General features: G+C 40.8%; 1 protein-coding gene across 1 annotated transcript in view; it reads right to left on the reverse strand.

Annotated features, from left to right (window-relative positions):
• The window catches only part of LOC109913909 (dynein axonemal heavy chain 11-like), a 336187-nt gene that overhangs the window by 74163 nt on the left and 248219 nt on the right, over positions 1–13805 (reverse strand). Inside the window, exons 59-61 of the mRNA XM_048614118.1 lie at positions 9669–9796; positions 7747–7974; positions 4954–5145 (exon numbers count right to left, since the gene is read on the reverse strand). Coding sequence (XP_048470075.1) covers positions 4954–5145; positions 7747–7974; positions 9669–9796 — 548 coding nt within the window. The remainder of the gene's footprint in view (positions 1–4953; positions 5146–7746; positions 7975–9668; positions 9797–13805) is intronic.

Below are 13805 nucleotides of genomic sequence, written 5' to 3' on the forward strand. Positions count from 1 at the left end.
AACGCTGACATTTCGGTTGGGACCCTTCTTAAGGAAGGGGGGAGGGGAAGGGGAGCTGGGAAATAGAGAGGGGGAGTGGTGATAGCAGGTAGGTAGTGGTAGGGGTCGGTCAGTGAGGTGGGAGGAGCAGATAGGTGGGAGAGAAGATGGACAGATCAAGGAGGCCGGGATGAGATGGGGGGCTGGTCTTGGGATGAGGTCGGGGATGGGGAGATTTTGAAGCTAGTTAAGTCCACATTGAGACCATTGGGTTGTAGGCTTCCAAGGTGGAATATGAGGTGCTGTTCCTCCGGTTTCTGGGTGGCATCGTTGTGACACAGTGTCTTTACTAGCTTCAAAATCTCCCCACCCCCGATCTCATCTCAAGACCAGCACCCCTCGTCGCCGCCTCCTTGACCTGTCCGTCTTCTCTCCCACCTATCCACTCCTCCCAACTCACTGACCAATCCCCACCACTACCTACCTGCTATCACCACCCCCCCAATTTATTTCAGAGCCCCCTTCCCCTCCCCCATTTCTGAAGAAGGGTCCCGACCCGAAACATCAGCTTTTCTGCTCCTCCGCTGCTGCCTGGCCTGCTGTGTTTCTCCAGCTCCACACTGTGTTATCTCGGACTCCAGCATCTGCAGTTCTTGCTAGCTCATTTCTCATCAGTCTTAGGCATTTATGGCATCAGCAATGAGAGAGAAAATAAAGTCCTAAGGTTCCATAGGCAATTTGTTTACTCTACTTGTCAACAGTTGAAAATCTTGTTACAAGATGCAGTGGTAGTTGAGATGCCACACAAAACTCATCTGAGACACTAGTGAGAATTGTAAAATCTGTAAAAGGTATCAAATGATGTCTCCACATATTACAAATTTTCTACTGGCGTATGATTAACAAGGTGGTTGCCATGGAGTTATGTATTTGAAGCAAAGTGAGAATTGTTTATTGTCCTGGCTATGAGATTTAATATTTCTACACAACTACTGGAGGGTGGAAAAGGAATTGTGGTTAAAATAACAGAAAAGAGATAATATTTGGGACACTAGTAAACTTTGACTACCAATGGAATGGAATCTGCTGAGGAACTTAGAGGTATGTGTAAGAATATGAATAAAATTTCTTTCAGTATTTGTGATTGATGAAATGATGTGTAAAATATTGGCTGATCAATGAGAATGTATAACAATACAGACATGCAAAGAATTGTCATCACATGATTCAAGGATAAGATCATTACAAACTATTCAGGGGGCAACATCCCAAATTACCTCCTGTGCTTTGTGATAATCCCCTTGCTCTAGAAGGTACTGCAATTATTATTATTTAATATTATAAGTTCCACCACTTAAATGATAAGAGCCTGCATTGAGAAGCAAAGTCAAGGTACAGAGAAAATTCATACAGCACTGAGACACTGCATTAAACCGCCTCAGAGTTCAATCCAAAAGCGAAAATCGTAGGAACTGGAATGTTTCTGCGAAGGTAATAGCTGGTGATGGTAAGATAATACTTGTCAAGCGTAGCAATCAAACTGTCAAGGTTCATTCTTCATAATTAATTGGAACTAATTCATAAGAATAGAGAAAAAGGAGGAGGCTGTCTAGTCCTTTGAGCCTATGCCACAATTCACAAGTTCATGACTGATATAAGGCCTAACGCTATATAGTCACTTGTCCTAGATTTCTTAAAAGCTTTGAATAACCAAATTCTTTCAAACTCAGATGTAAATATTTAAAACTGACGTAGCATTAAGTGTTGTTTGTAGAAGTGTGTTCTAAAATTCTACCACTGTTTGTGTGTAGATGTGTTTCATTTTACTTCTGAAATCTTGGCCACTAATTTTTAGACTGTATCACTTAGTTCTAGATTTCTCAATCAGAGGAATTAGTTCCTCCTTATCTTAAAAGCCCATTAACTACCTTGGAAAATTTGTTCAACTCACTCCTTAATCCTCTAAATTCCAATGAATCCAACTAATTTAACCCTTGGAGTCCATGTTCATTTTGGCAAATGTATGCTGCAATATACATCCTTCCTAATATATGCAGCACAGAACTACTCACAGTATTGCAGGTGTGATCACAAGAGTTTTGTATATCTATAGCTTGATTTCTGGACTCTGCTAATCTGGTCTTCCAGATATAAAGGCCAAAATTCCACTAACCTTTTTGATTATTTTCTGCAACTGTTCATGCCATTTTATTTATGTTTATTTGGACCATCAAGACCTTTTGGTCTCCATTTTTCCAGCTTTGCACTTTTTACAAACTATTGTGTTCTTTGCTTTTTAGATCCAAAATGGATGACATTATTATGACAGAGATAGTAGGAACTGCCGATGCTGGAGAATCTGAGATAACAAGGTGTAGAGCTGGATGAAGACAGCAGGCCAAGCAGCATCAGAGGAGCAGGAAAGCTGGCGTTTCGGGTCTAGACCCTTCTTCAGAAATGGGGGAGGGGAAGGGGATTCTGAAATAAATAGGGAGAAAGGGGGAGGTGGATAGAAGATGGATGAAGGAGAAGATAGGTGGAGAGGAGACAGACAGGTCAAGGAGGCAGGGTTGGAGCCAGTAAAGGTGAGTTAGGGAGGGGATAGGTCAGTCCAGGGAGGACGGACAGGTCAAGGAGGCGGGATGAGGCGAGTAGGGAGGAGATGGGGATGGGGCTTGAGGTGGGAGGAGTGGATAGGTGGGAGGACAGGTTAGGGAGGCAGGTACGAGCTGGGCTGGTTTTGGGATGCGGTCGGGGGAGGGGAGATTTTGAAGCTTGTGAAGTCCACATTGATACCATTGGGCTGCAGGGTTCCCAAGCAAAATATGAGATGCTGTTCCTGCAACCTTCGGGTGGCATCGTTGTGGCACTGCAGGAGGCCCAGGATGGACATGTCGTTCAAGGAGTGGGAGGGGGAGTTGAAATGGTTCGTGACTGGGAGGTGCAGTTGTTTGTTGCGAACTGATCGTACGTGTTCCACAAAGCGGTCCCCAAGCCTCCGTTTGGTTTCCCCGATGTAGAGGAGGCCAGTGGGGTGGTGTCCAGGAGGAGGGGGTGTGTTGGAGGCAGGAGTAGGGGTCAGTGGAGGGAGGGATAGGCTCACGATTAAAGAAGTAAGCGCGGAGGTGGAAGTGGCGGAAAAACTGTTCAACGTCCAAGCGTGAGCGGTATTCGTTGATGTTCGGGTGGAGGGGGATAAAGGTGAGCCCTTTACTGAGGACTGACCGTTCGCCCTCAGTGAGGGGGAGGTCAAAATCTCCCCATCCCTGACCACCAAAACATCATCTCCCAAACCATCCACAACCTCATCACCTCAGGACCGCAACTTCCCCTCCACAGTGGTCGAAAACTCCCTCGTCAGTGTCTCTCGCATTTCCCGCAACTCACCTCTCACACCTCCTCCCCGCAATAACAACCAAGACAGAATCCCCCTCGTCCTCACATACCACCCCACCAACTTCCAGATCCAACGCATCATCCTCCGACACTTCCGCCATCTGCAATCTGACCCCTCTACCAATGACATTTTTCCCTCCCCAATCTTATCTGCTTTCTGGAGGGACCACACTCTCCGTGACTCAATGTTTGTGAAATTGAACAGCTGTGGTGCTCTACAAGTTGTTACAGCAAAGTTTCAAGGCATTGATGTCACAGGCACTGCACCTGAAACTGTGATGAGTGTTGTGCAGCAACTGAGCTGGTAGCAAGCACAGACTTTAAACACGTTGCTTTAGATATTAAGCAAAATAGGCATGGTTATAATTTTATTAATTTGTTTTAACTCAATGATCTAATTTAGAATGTGTTACACACATCCTGGTTAATTGCACTAGTCACAAAATAATGACATGAGATCGAAAGAGAAGGAACAACTCTCCAGTATAATTGATCAGTCGATCTGACACTGCACTGAAATTCTATTGGATGCTAGTTTTTTGGTGCTGGAGTTAAATATTTCAATGAATCAAAGATTGTTTACTGTCTATATAGGAAAGAATAAGTGAAGATTACTAATGCATCCTGATCCTCCACCTGTTTTTACGAGCTAACCAATTTGGTCTCCGATGTGGTTGAGTGTGCAGGCTATAAAATTTACGTTATGGACTTGAATGGTTCCTTGTTTTATGGGATGAAGATCACCAACAACACATTCTTCCACTCTGGCATATAGTTAGCTGAAGCCAGTTTATACTTTACTGATTAAAATTTATTTATTCTGAATGTTAGTTACTCACTGACAAAAATAGGAATTGCTGGAAAAGCTCAGCAGGTCTGGCATCAGGGAGAAATCAGGGTTAATGTTTTGGTTGAGTGACCCTTTCTCAGAAGTGCTGAGGAAGGGTCACTCGATCTGAAATGTTAAGTCTGATTTTTCTCCACAGATGCTGCCAGACCTGCTGAGCTTTTCCAGCAATTTTTGTTTTAGTCTCTGATTTACAACATCCATAGTTCTTTTGTTTTTTTTTAGTTAGTTACTCACTATATTGCATGGCGAGAGTGGACCTTGCCAAATAGATTCAGGACAGGCCTGGGCCCCTGCACATCCAAACTTAACTACTGGGGACTTTGTACAAACCCTTTACACACTTGTGGAGAGACACAAACAATGCTGCAATGCTGCTCATAAACTGAGAAGTGTCCCATCTACAGTCTGAGAGATGGGCCAATTATCTTAAACTACAATGATTAGCTCTGGGGAATTTGTTCTTGATAGAAAAAACAATGCAAACAATGTTGAGTTATGAAGTCTTGACCTCATTTTTTAAAAAAAAACTGACTCCAATGACAATTATATTCTTAAACAAGGTGGCTTTGCAGAAGTTCTTCCAGTTAAGTTGCCTCTAATATTTCTTGCCTTTCATTGATTTTGTGTCCCAAAATGTTAACTTCTTTCAGCATTACCTTTTACTGTCTACTAGAAAAATGTCTACTGAGCTGTTAGTTGTAATAAGTATACAAAAGATTTTCTCTTACTTTAGTATTTGCTTCCAGGTAATTGTAAAGGACATTAACAGATATACTGAGATCACCAGCGTTGAAAGGATAGCTTCGGTTCCAACCTTGAGGGCCAAACTTGCGTCTTTCTGCAACACATGCATGAAAGTAACAAAGGCAGAAGAGAATGGTTTTGAACTCTTGTTCTCGAGAACACATTTCCAGCATATTCTGTAAGACACAACATAAAAACAAGTCACTTTTAAATTATAAAACTCATTACACTGACTGCATTTCACAATAATCAATGCATGAAACTTAAATTGGGGATCAACAACCAGGCATGGTCACAACCCCAAGTGAATTCTTCAGGGTAGTGTCCTAAGTATGACCATCTTTAGCTGCTTCAGCAATGACCTCCCCACATTATAACACAGGTATAGGGATGCTGGCTGATGACTGAACAATCACAACCATTTGCATCTCCTCCAATAATGAAGCAATCCGTATCCATGTGCAACATGATCTGAACAACCTTCAGGTTTGAGCTGATAAGCAGCAAATAACACTTGTGCCACACGAGTGCTGGACAAATTGCCATCTCCAACACAAGAGAATTTAACCATCTCTCCTTGACATTCAGTAGCACTACTATGGTTGAATGTCAAAGCCAGTCATCATCTGGGGAGTTACTATTGATTTGAAACTTAACTGGATCATGCAAGTATTGCAGCTTCAATTGCATCAGAGGCTTGAAATTCTAAATTGAGTAACTCACGTCCTGACTCCCCAAACTTTTTCTACCATCAATATGGCACATGTCAGGAATGTGACGGAATACTCTCCACTCATCTGGATGAATACAACTCCAACAACACTTCAGGAATTCAACACCATTACCATCCAGAACATACCAGCTCACTTGATTGGCACATCATCCAAACACCTTAAGAATTCACTCTCTCCACCACTGAAGCATGGTTGTAGCAATATGACATGTGTATCATATACAAAATGCACCGCAGCAACTCACCAAGGCTCCTTTGACATCACCTTCCAAACCCACACCATCTATCACCTAAATGGATCAGGCCAGCAGATGCAGGGGAAAACTGGCACTTGCAAGTTCCCCTCCAAACCCCATACCACTCTGACTTGGAACTATGTTGTTTTCTGTCAGTGTCACTGGGTCAAAATCCTGGATCTTTCTAACAGCGCTATGGATACAGAAATACCACGTGGACTGCAGTGTTTAAGGCAGCAGCTCACTCTCAACTTCTCAAGAGTAATGAAGGATGGACAACAAATATTGACCTAGCCAGCAACACGTGTCCCATGAACAAATAGTTTATACATTTCTGGAGTAATTTAACTTTTGTTGATGGCATAAATGATATTAAACCATTCTGTACATTATTCCATTTGACAGTATATGATAGGTAGCTGAATATAATCATCCATTTCCTGATGCTGTCGAACATCAAAATGAACCAGTTATAACTGTAATCTACTTGTTTTATTTTTCGAATCAACTCCATTTACAGAGGTATTAAATAGAGCCATAGAGTTAAACAGCATGGAAACAGGCCGTTCAGGGATCCAATTCATCCATGTCAGCTAGATATCCTAAATTAATCTAATTCCATTTGTCAGCATTTGGCCGTATCCCTCTAAACTTTTCCAATTCATGTACCCATCGAGATGCCTTTTACATGTTGTAATTGTATCAACCTCCACCACTTCCTCTGGCAGCTTATTTCATACACACACCACCCTCTGCGTGATAAATTTACCACTTAGGTCCCTTTTATATCTTTCCTTTCTCCCTTTAAATCTATGCCATGTAGTTTTGGACTCACCTAACCTTTGAAGAAGAGCCTGGCCATTTACCCTATCGATGCCCCTCATGATTTTATAAACTTCTATAAGGTCACCCCTCAGCCTCCGATGCTCTAGGGAAAATAGCCCCAGCCTCTCCAGCCTCTCCCTATAGCTCAAATCCTCCAAATCTGGCAATATACTTGTAAATCTTTTCTGCACCTGTCCAAATTTAACAACATCTTTCATATATCAGGGAGAAGAGAATTGAATGCAGTATTCCATAAGTGGCCTATCAATGCAACATGACATCCCAACTTCTATACTCCATACGTTGACTAATAAAGGCAAGTGTACCAAACATCATCTTCACTACCCTGTCTACTTGTGACTCCACCTTCAAGGAATTATGAACCTGCATCTCAAGGTCTCCTTGTTCAGCAGTACTTCCCAGGACCCTACCATTAAATGTATAAATCCTGCATTTGCCTTACCAAAATGCAACACCTCATATTTAACTGAATTAAACTCCATCTGTCTCTCCTTGGCTCATCAGCCAACTAACCTTCTTCACTGTCCACTACACCACTAATTTTGGTGTCATCTGAAGACTTACTAACCATACCTCCTATATTGACACCCAAATCATTTATATAAATGACAAAAAGCAGTGGACCGAGCACCAATCCTTGCAAAACACCACTGGCCATAGGCCTCCAGTCTGAGAAACAACTCTCCATGTACAATGACAACTTCGCTTACTCTCATTATCTTAATCATGATGTGACATCTGATTTTGCTCCTGGCTGTGTGTTGTTATATTCTCCAAATACAATATTACATAAATAATAGTGTTTGAAATTGTTTCAGTCTTAATTACTTTGCTTTTCTGACTGAATAAATTAATTGCAAGTTTATAAAAGAATCTTTGACCGAAAGCAAGCTTGACATTAAGTTAGAAGTATTAAGCAAGCACTGGACATGACTGCAATCTACAAATTGTCTGTCTCCTACCTGGTCAAAGTTATAGAGGGCAGCATGTAGGTTGGCCAGCATGCCAATAGGTGGTTCATCAGTGATCTTAATTGAGCTTTCCAGTATTCCCTGAGGAATAACATGTTCCTCTGAGGTTGGGGCAGGCTCAGCACTAATGAAGACCCTGAAATCAGGATGACTGCCCTTGCTGAATTGCTCCAGCAGCTTTTCTAGTGTTCTCAACCATTTCACGACTAGATGAATATTCTGGAAATGAGAGCACGCAAAAGACTTTTAGTTTCAAAATCTGGCAATTACCTGATTAAAAATCTATATACTGATCATATGTTGACAGTGGCCACATAGCTCATTTCATTAAATGGAAAGGGAGTAAAAAGAATGGTAATCCTTGATTAGCATTATTGGTTATAAAGTCCTTCATTCTGTTCATCTATTACAAGTTTTCACACTCATATTCAAACTTTGCGAATTCTCAATTTTTTTTAAGACAAAACTTGCACTGACATTACTTCATTCTATATGTCTTGTTAATATATGTATTTAATGTTATCGTGCAATCCTTCATATTTATAAGGTACTAAACCATGATATATTAATATATGAATATTCGTTTCTTTCTCTAAAATTCCTATCAAAAACTTTGCGATAATGAGTCATCTATTTTAAGTAGATTGTTGATTCTGTTGGATGTCATCCACAAGTTGCTTCTGAACTTCTTTTTCCACAGGATGGCCAGACCTTTTGGGAGTAGACAGACAAAATGACTTAGCATCTTTCTTCAAGGAAATGCTGTATTAAGCATGAGTTTCCTTAAGCCTGTAAGTAATTTAGGGGAACACCTATTCAAATGAGCTTTTGGTCTCTCACTGGTTTTATGTGAACCTCAGGAAGTGGAGAGATACTAAATGAATATTTCACATCAATTTTTACTGTGGAGAATGAAATGGAGGCCAGAGAACTTGAGGAAATAAATATTGATGTTTGAAAACAGTTCACAATACAGAAGAGGAATTGCTGGAGGTCTCAAAAAACATAAAAGTGGACAAATCTTCCGAACCTGATCAAATGTATCCCAGGACATTGTGCAAAATTAGGGAGGAAATTGCGGGGCCCCAAGCAGAGATATTTGTATTATCTATAACCATGAGGGAGGTGCCAGAGGATTGTTGTGCCTTTATGTAAGGAAGGCTGTGAGGAGAAGTCTGGGAACTATAGACCTGTGAATCTGACATCAGTGGTGGGTAAGGTAATTCTGAAAGATAGGTCTTACATGCATTTAGAGAAGCAAGGACTGATTAAGGATAGTCAGCATGGCTTTGTGCAAGGGAAGCCATGTCTTACAAACTTAGTTAAGTTTTTCGAGGAACTAAAATAGCTGCACACCAGAAGTAGATGTAAAAGCTGTGAAGCTCACACAGTAGTTTTACCAGCAGCTAGGAAAGTATCAAATTCTGTAATGTACGCCTTTGTTGATGCCAAATACCGATTAGTGCTGTATTTTAGAGCACTATGGTGGTGTGTTCTCCATGTCCCAGGCAATTGTTGTGAAGAAGTGCTGGCTGCAGGTGAGTACTTTACCATTAATAAGAAAAACACTCTCACACCTCTCTATGACCAGTTCATGATGGCATTGATAAGACAGATTGCAACAAGTGTATGGAATGGCACGGATAGACCAGTAAATTGGAACAGAACAGAAATAGCACCACTCCTCTCCCTAGTTCATTCCATGCAAAGGTTGCCTGCCACCTATGAGAGTCAATTTAAGTTAGAATGTAACATGCTACATGAAGGCTTTGGTAAGTATCACACAACTTGTGGAAATTAAGTTCCATAATTTGTTACAAATAAATGGTTATTTTATCACCTGGGATTTATAGGAACTGTTTTTCTGATTAAATCTGACATCATAATGCTTTTCAATCCTCTTTACAGGGTACCTGCAAAATGACCCAATGGCCTTCCTTGGAAGCTTTTTCTAAAGCTACTTCAGCTACCACCTCTTGTCCTTGGCCCAGAGAAACATTATGAAATCTTCCAGAGTCAATAGTGAACCCTAACTTTTTACCTGGAAAGCAAGCAAAACACAAGCAATAAGTTTTTCACCGCAGGTTTCACATATTCTGATCATAAACACAGCACCAGTTCTTAATAAGAGATAACAAGGTGTACAGCTGGATGAACACAGCGGGCCAAGCAGCATCAGAGGAGCAGGAAAGCTGACGTTTCGGGTCTAGACCCTTCTTAAGAAATGCTTAATTATGCTTTTGGGATGAATACTGATAATTGAGTGGAACAGGTGGCTTATCAATCCAATTCAACACAACCCTATTCATTGAAACCTGTGAAGAAACTTTTTAGATGTTTAGAATATTCAGTAATCCTAAATAAGTATAAACTTTAATTTCAGACTGTATAGTTACTGATAGAAGTAGGTAAATGGATAGGTGGTGGATAGGTGAATATTCAGATCAGCTTTGAAAAATAAAACTTGGAGAGTTATCAACACAAAATGACAGGGTAGATATTTTCTTTGTTGTATCTCTATGGAGAGAACTTGCGGCATAGTGGGTCATGTGGCCCCCTGCTCTAGGCCAAAAACTCCAGAGTGGAGTCCTACTCCAGGACTTGATGGACATGCAAGTTTATAATGTGGCCAAATAGATTGATTATCAACCTATAAATTCTAATATGCCTAAAGGAGGCAGTTAAAGATGGAGAGACTGCTGGTTAGTCATACTGAATACAGAATGATGCTGATCAAGCTAATGCCCTGTTTCACTAAACACAAGTACTATATTCTGTTTAATTTTTCTGCTGCTGCGTAGATCTTCAAGGTTAGTGTGAGGCAGCAATTCCTGGAATCAGAAGTCAAAGTCATGCCAATCAGCATGTGTGGTCCCTCTGAGCAGCTGTACTGCCCCTAGAGTGAACAGAGCATAGGAAAGCCTCAAAGATGGCATCTGGGAGATTTGCAGGGCTCCTCCTACACAATGCTTTCTTGAGATTTTTAAAGTTTCTCCTGTTCCATAGCACGAACTTAGCGTAAAGTTAGTTTTAATCAGGTGTGTCATTCGATTCCTGGGCTCGCACATCACATCACATAATTTCACTAAGCCCAATGGAAAGATGTCGGATATATCCTGGTAGTGAAGTCACTGTCTTGGGAACATTTGGAAAGTTATTGATGGAGTAAGCTTGAGCAAAGGTAGAAATTTAATTGGTCACCATAATTTTTGGACTTGGGGATCTCTGACTACTGTTTGTTTGTAGCAACTGAAAGACTAGAATGATGCTGACCAAGACGTCTATGGGAATAAAGGTGAGGGTGTTAATGTGAGCCGAGGGATGATCTGACATAATTGGGTAATAAGGGTTGGGGCTGTCACTTGAATAGGCCCTTGCACTGATGCTAAATTTCAGACTGGTTGTGGGGAAAATGGGAGCAGCGCATCAGGAGTGGGAGGAGCTAATGGCTGCTGAAGCTGGAACTCATAACATTTAAATGAATGGGGGTTAGAAGAGAAAATAGAGTCTGAGGTTGAGGAAAGGTTCTGGAATTTGAATAAAACTGTTCAGCAATGGACTGGAAGCTGAAGACATGGTTGAAACAATGAATTTACAAGGTAAACAGTGGGTCAAGAGAAGGCTAAACTAGTGGCAGGCAGTTTGAAGCAGAAAACAGCAGAGAGAAGTTGGAAGGGTACAGCTGGAAAGCGGCAGACTTGACTGGTAGGGTAGGGGAAGAATTCCCAAAGGGCTGACTGCCACACAGATGGCAGCATGTTGAGGTAAGCTGTTTGGGCTAAAGAAGTTGAGAGATAGGAAAATGAAGTTACCAAGAAATAGGAGACCTATACCAAAAATGTGCAAATTCAGCCTACACATTTGATCTTCCATTATAAATACTCACACAGACAGAAATTAGAAAAAAAAACAAAATTGATATCAAGTATTGGATTGAAAATATATGAATACTTAATACTTCTTATATACTAGTTGATTTTGCAGAGTTTTGCACACGGGGAGTCATGGTCCAAGGAACTTTGGAGGATAAATAATGTTGAGGTCACAGAGATAAATGAACCAAGGCAAGGGCTTGGGGTCAGTCAAAAAGGAGGTAAGATTAGATGGCAAGTAGGCGAGGCTGATAAGGAAAGAAGGCAGGGTCAGCGGGGGGTGGAATACAGAGGAGAGAGAGCAGAAGATGTGGGAGGGCACTAGGAATGGAATGAGGGGGAGAGAGAGTGACATAATGGGTCAGGGAGAGGCAGCAAAGGGGAGAGGGAAAGTGGTTATATCTGATTCTTCCTGAATGGGAAGTGGGAGTGCAAAGGACTTAATATTTCTTTTACAGGAATTGGGGTGGTATTGTTTGCTGGGAATGGTCTCTGATTTTTGATTTGTGGGACTAGGAGACAATTTGCTGAATATTTTCAAATGCATTTTCCTTTGGCATTGTTATGTACTCTTATGCCAATAAATTTTATATGCACAGGAACTTATTCATGCAATATTGGACTGAATGTACAAAACAGCAAAGAATGCCTAAAGAATTAATAAGAATGGAAAATTTTGATTAAAAATGCTAACAAGTATAAAAACAGATAGTAGAATTTCTATAAATACTTAAAAAAGAAAAAGGAGCACTGGTCTGATAAAAAGTAAGTCTGGAGAATTGATAATTGAAAAAAAAGAGATAGCAGAAGTATTCAACAAGTATTTTGCATGAGTCTTTACTGAAGAGGGTACAAATAACATCCAAGACATAGTATAATTCAGGAAATGGAAAGGAGGGAGTAGCTCAGGGAAATTACAATCACTAGAGAAATGGTCGGGAGTAATTTGTTGGAGCTGTGGGTTGATAAGTGTCCAGGTCTAAATGGATTTCATCCTAGGGTCTTAGAAGAAACGGCTGATGAGACATGTTAGTGCATTGGTTTCAATTTTCCAAAACTCTCTAGATTTGGATAAGGTCCCATCAGATTTGAAGATAACAAATGTAACTATTCAAAAGGTAACATGGTGGCTCAGTGGTCAGCACTGCTGCCTCACAGCGCCAGGTACCTGGGTTCAACCCTCAGGTGACGGTCTGTGTGGAATTTGCACATTGATCCTGTGTCTGTATGGGTTTTTTTCCACAGTCCAAAGGTGTACAGGTTAGGTGGACTGGCCATGCTAGATTGCCCATAGTGTCTGGCAAAGGAGGGAAACAGAAAGCAAGAAACTGCAGGTCTAATAGATTAGTGTCAGTCAAAGGGAAAATATTAGTGGCCATTATTAAAATATATTATAGTAGATTATTTATATTATATATTATTAGATAAGTTCAAGGTAATCAGGAAGAGTCGACATCATCTTATCAAAGGGAGCCAATCTTTTGGAATTCTTTAAAAAGGTACCACACGCTATGGAAAAAATGGAAGATGTAGGTACACTGCAGTTAGACTTCCAGAAGACATTTGTTGAAGTGCCACATCAAAATTTATTGCAAAATGTAAAAGCTTATGCTGTAGAGCGTAACATATTATTATGGATACAAGTTTGTTAATTCTATTCAAGACCAAGTTAGATAGATTTCTAATCATTAAGGGAATTAAGGGTTCTGGGGAAATTGCAGGTAAGTGGAGTTGAGGACTGTCAGAATAGCCATTGATTGTTGGGGGCAGATGCCAAAAGCTGAATGGCCTTCTTCAACTACAATGTCATACAATCTTATGGATAGAAGATTGGCTGGCTTACAGGAAACAAGAAAGGAGCATAAATGGGCCCTCTTCAGATTGGCATGATGCAATGAGTGGTGTGCCAAGGGATCAGTGCTGGAATCACAACTGTTTACAATGTTTTTCAATTATTTAGATGAAGGGATGGTCATACAATTGCCAAATTTGCTGATAAAACTACAGGCCAACTGAAACAATGATGTGGAGGTGCCAGTGTTGGACCTGGGTGAACAAAGTCAGAACTCACACAACACCAGGTTATAGACCAACACAAGCATTTGAGCCATCCTTCTTCAGGTGTTAGTGAGAGAGCTAGTATCAGACACAGAATTTATAAGTAAAAGATCAAAGGGT

This window comes from Rhincodon typus, chromosome 2 (assembly GCF_021869965.1).
Source record: "Rhincodon typus isolate 14 chromosome 2, sRhiTyp1.1, whole genome shotgun sequence".
Classification (NCBI taxonomy): domain Eukaryota; kingdom Metazoa; phylum Chordata; class Chondrichthyes; order Orectolobiformes; family Rhincodontidae; genus Rhincodon; species Rhincodon typus.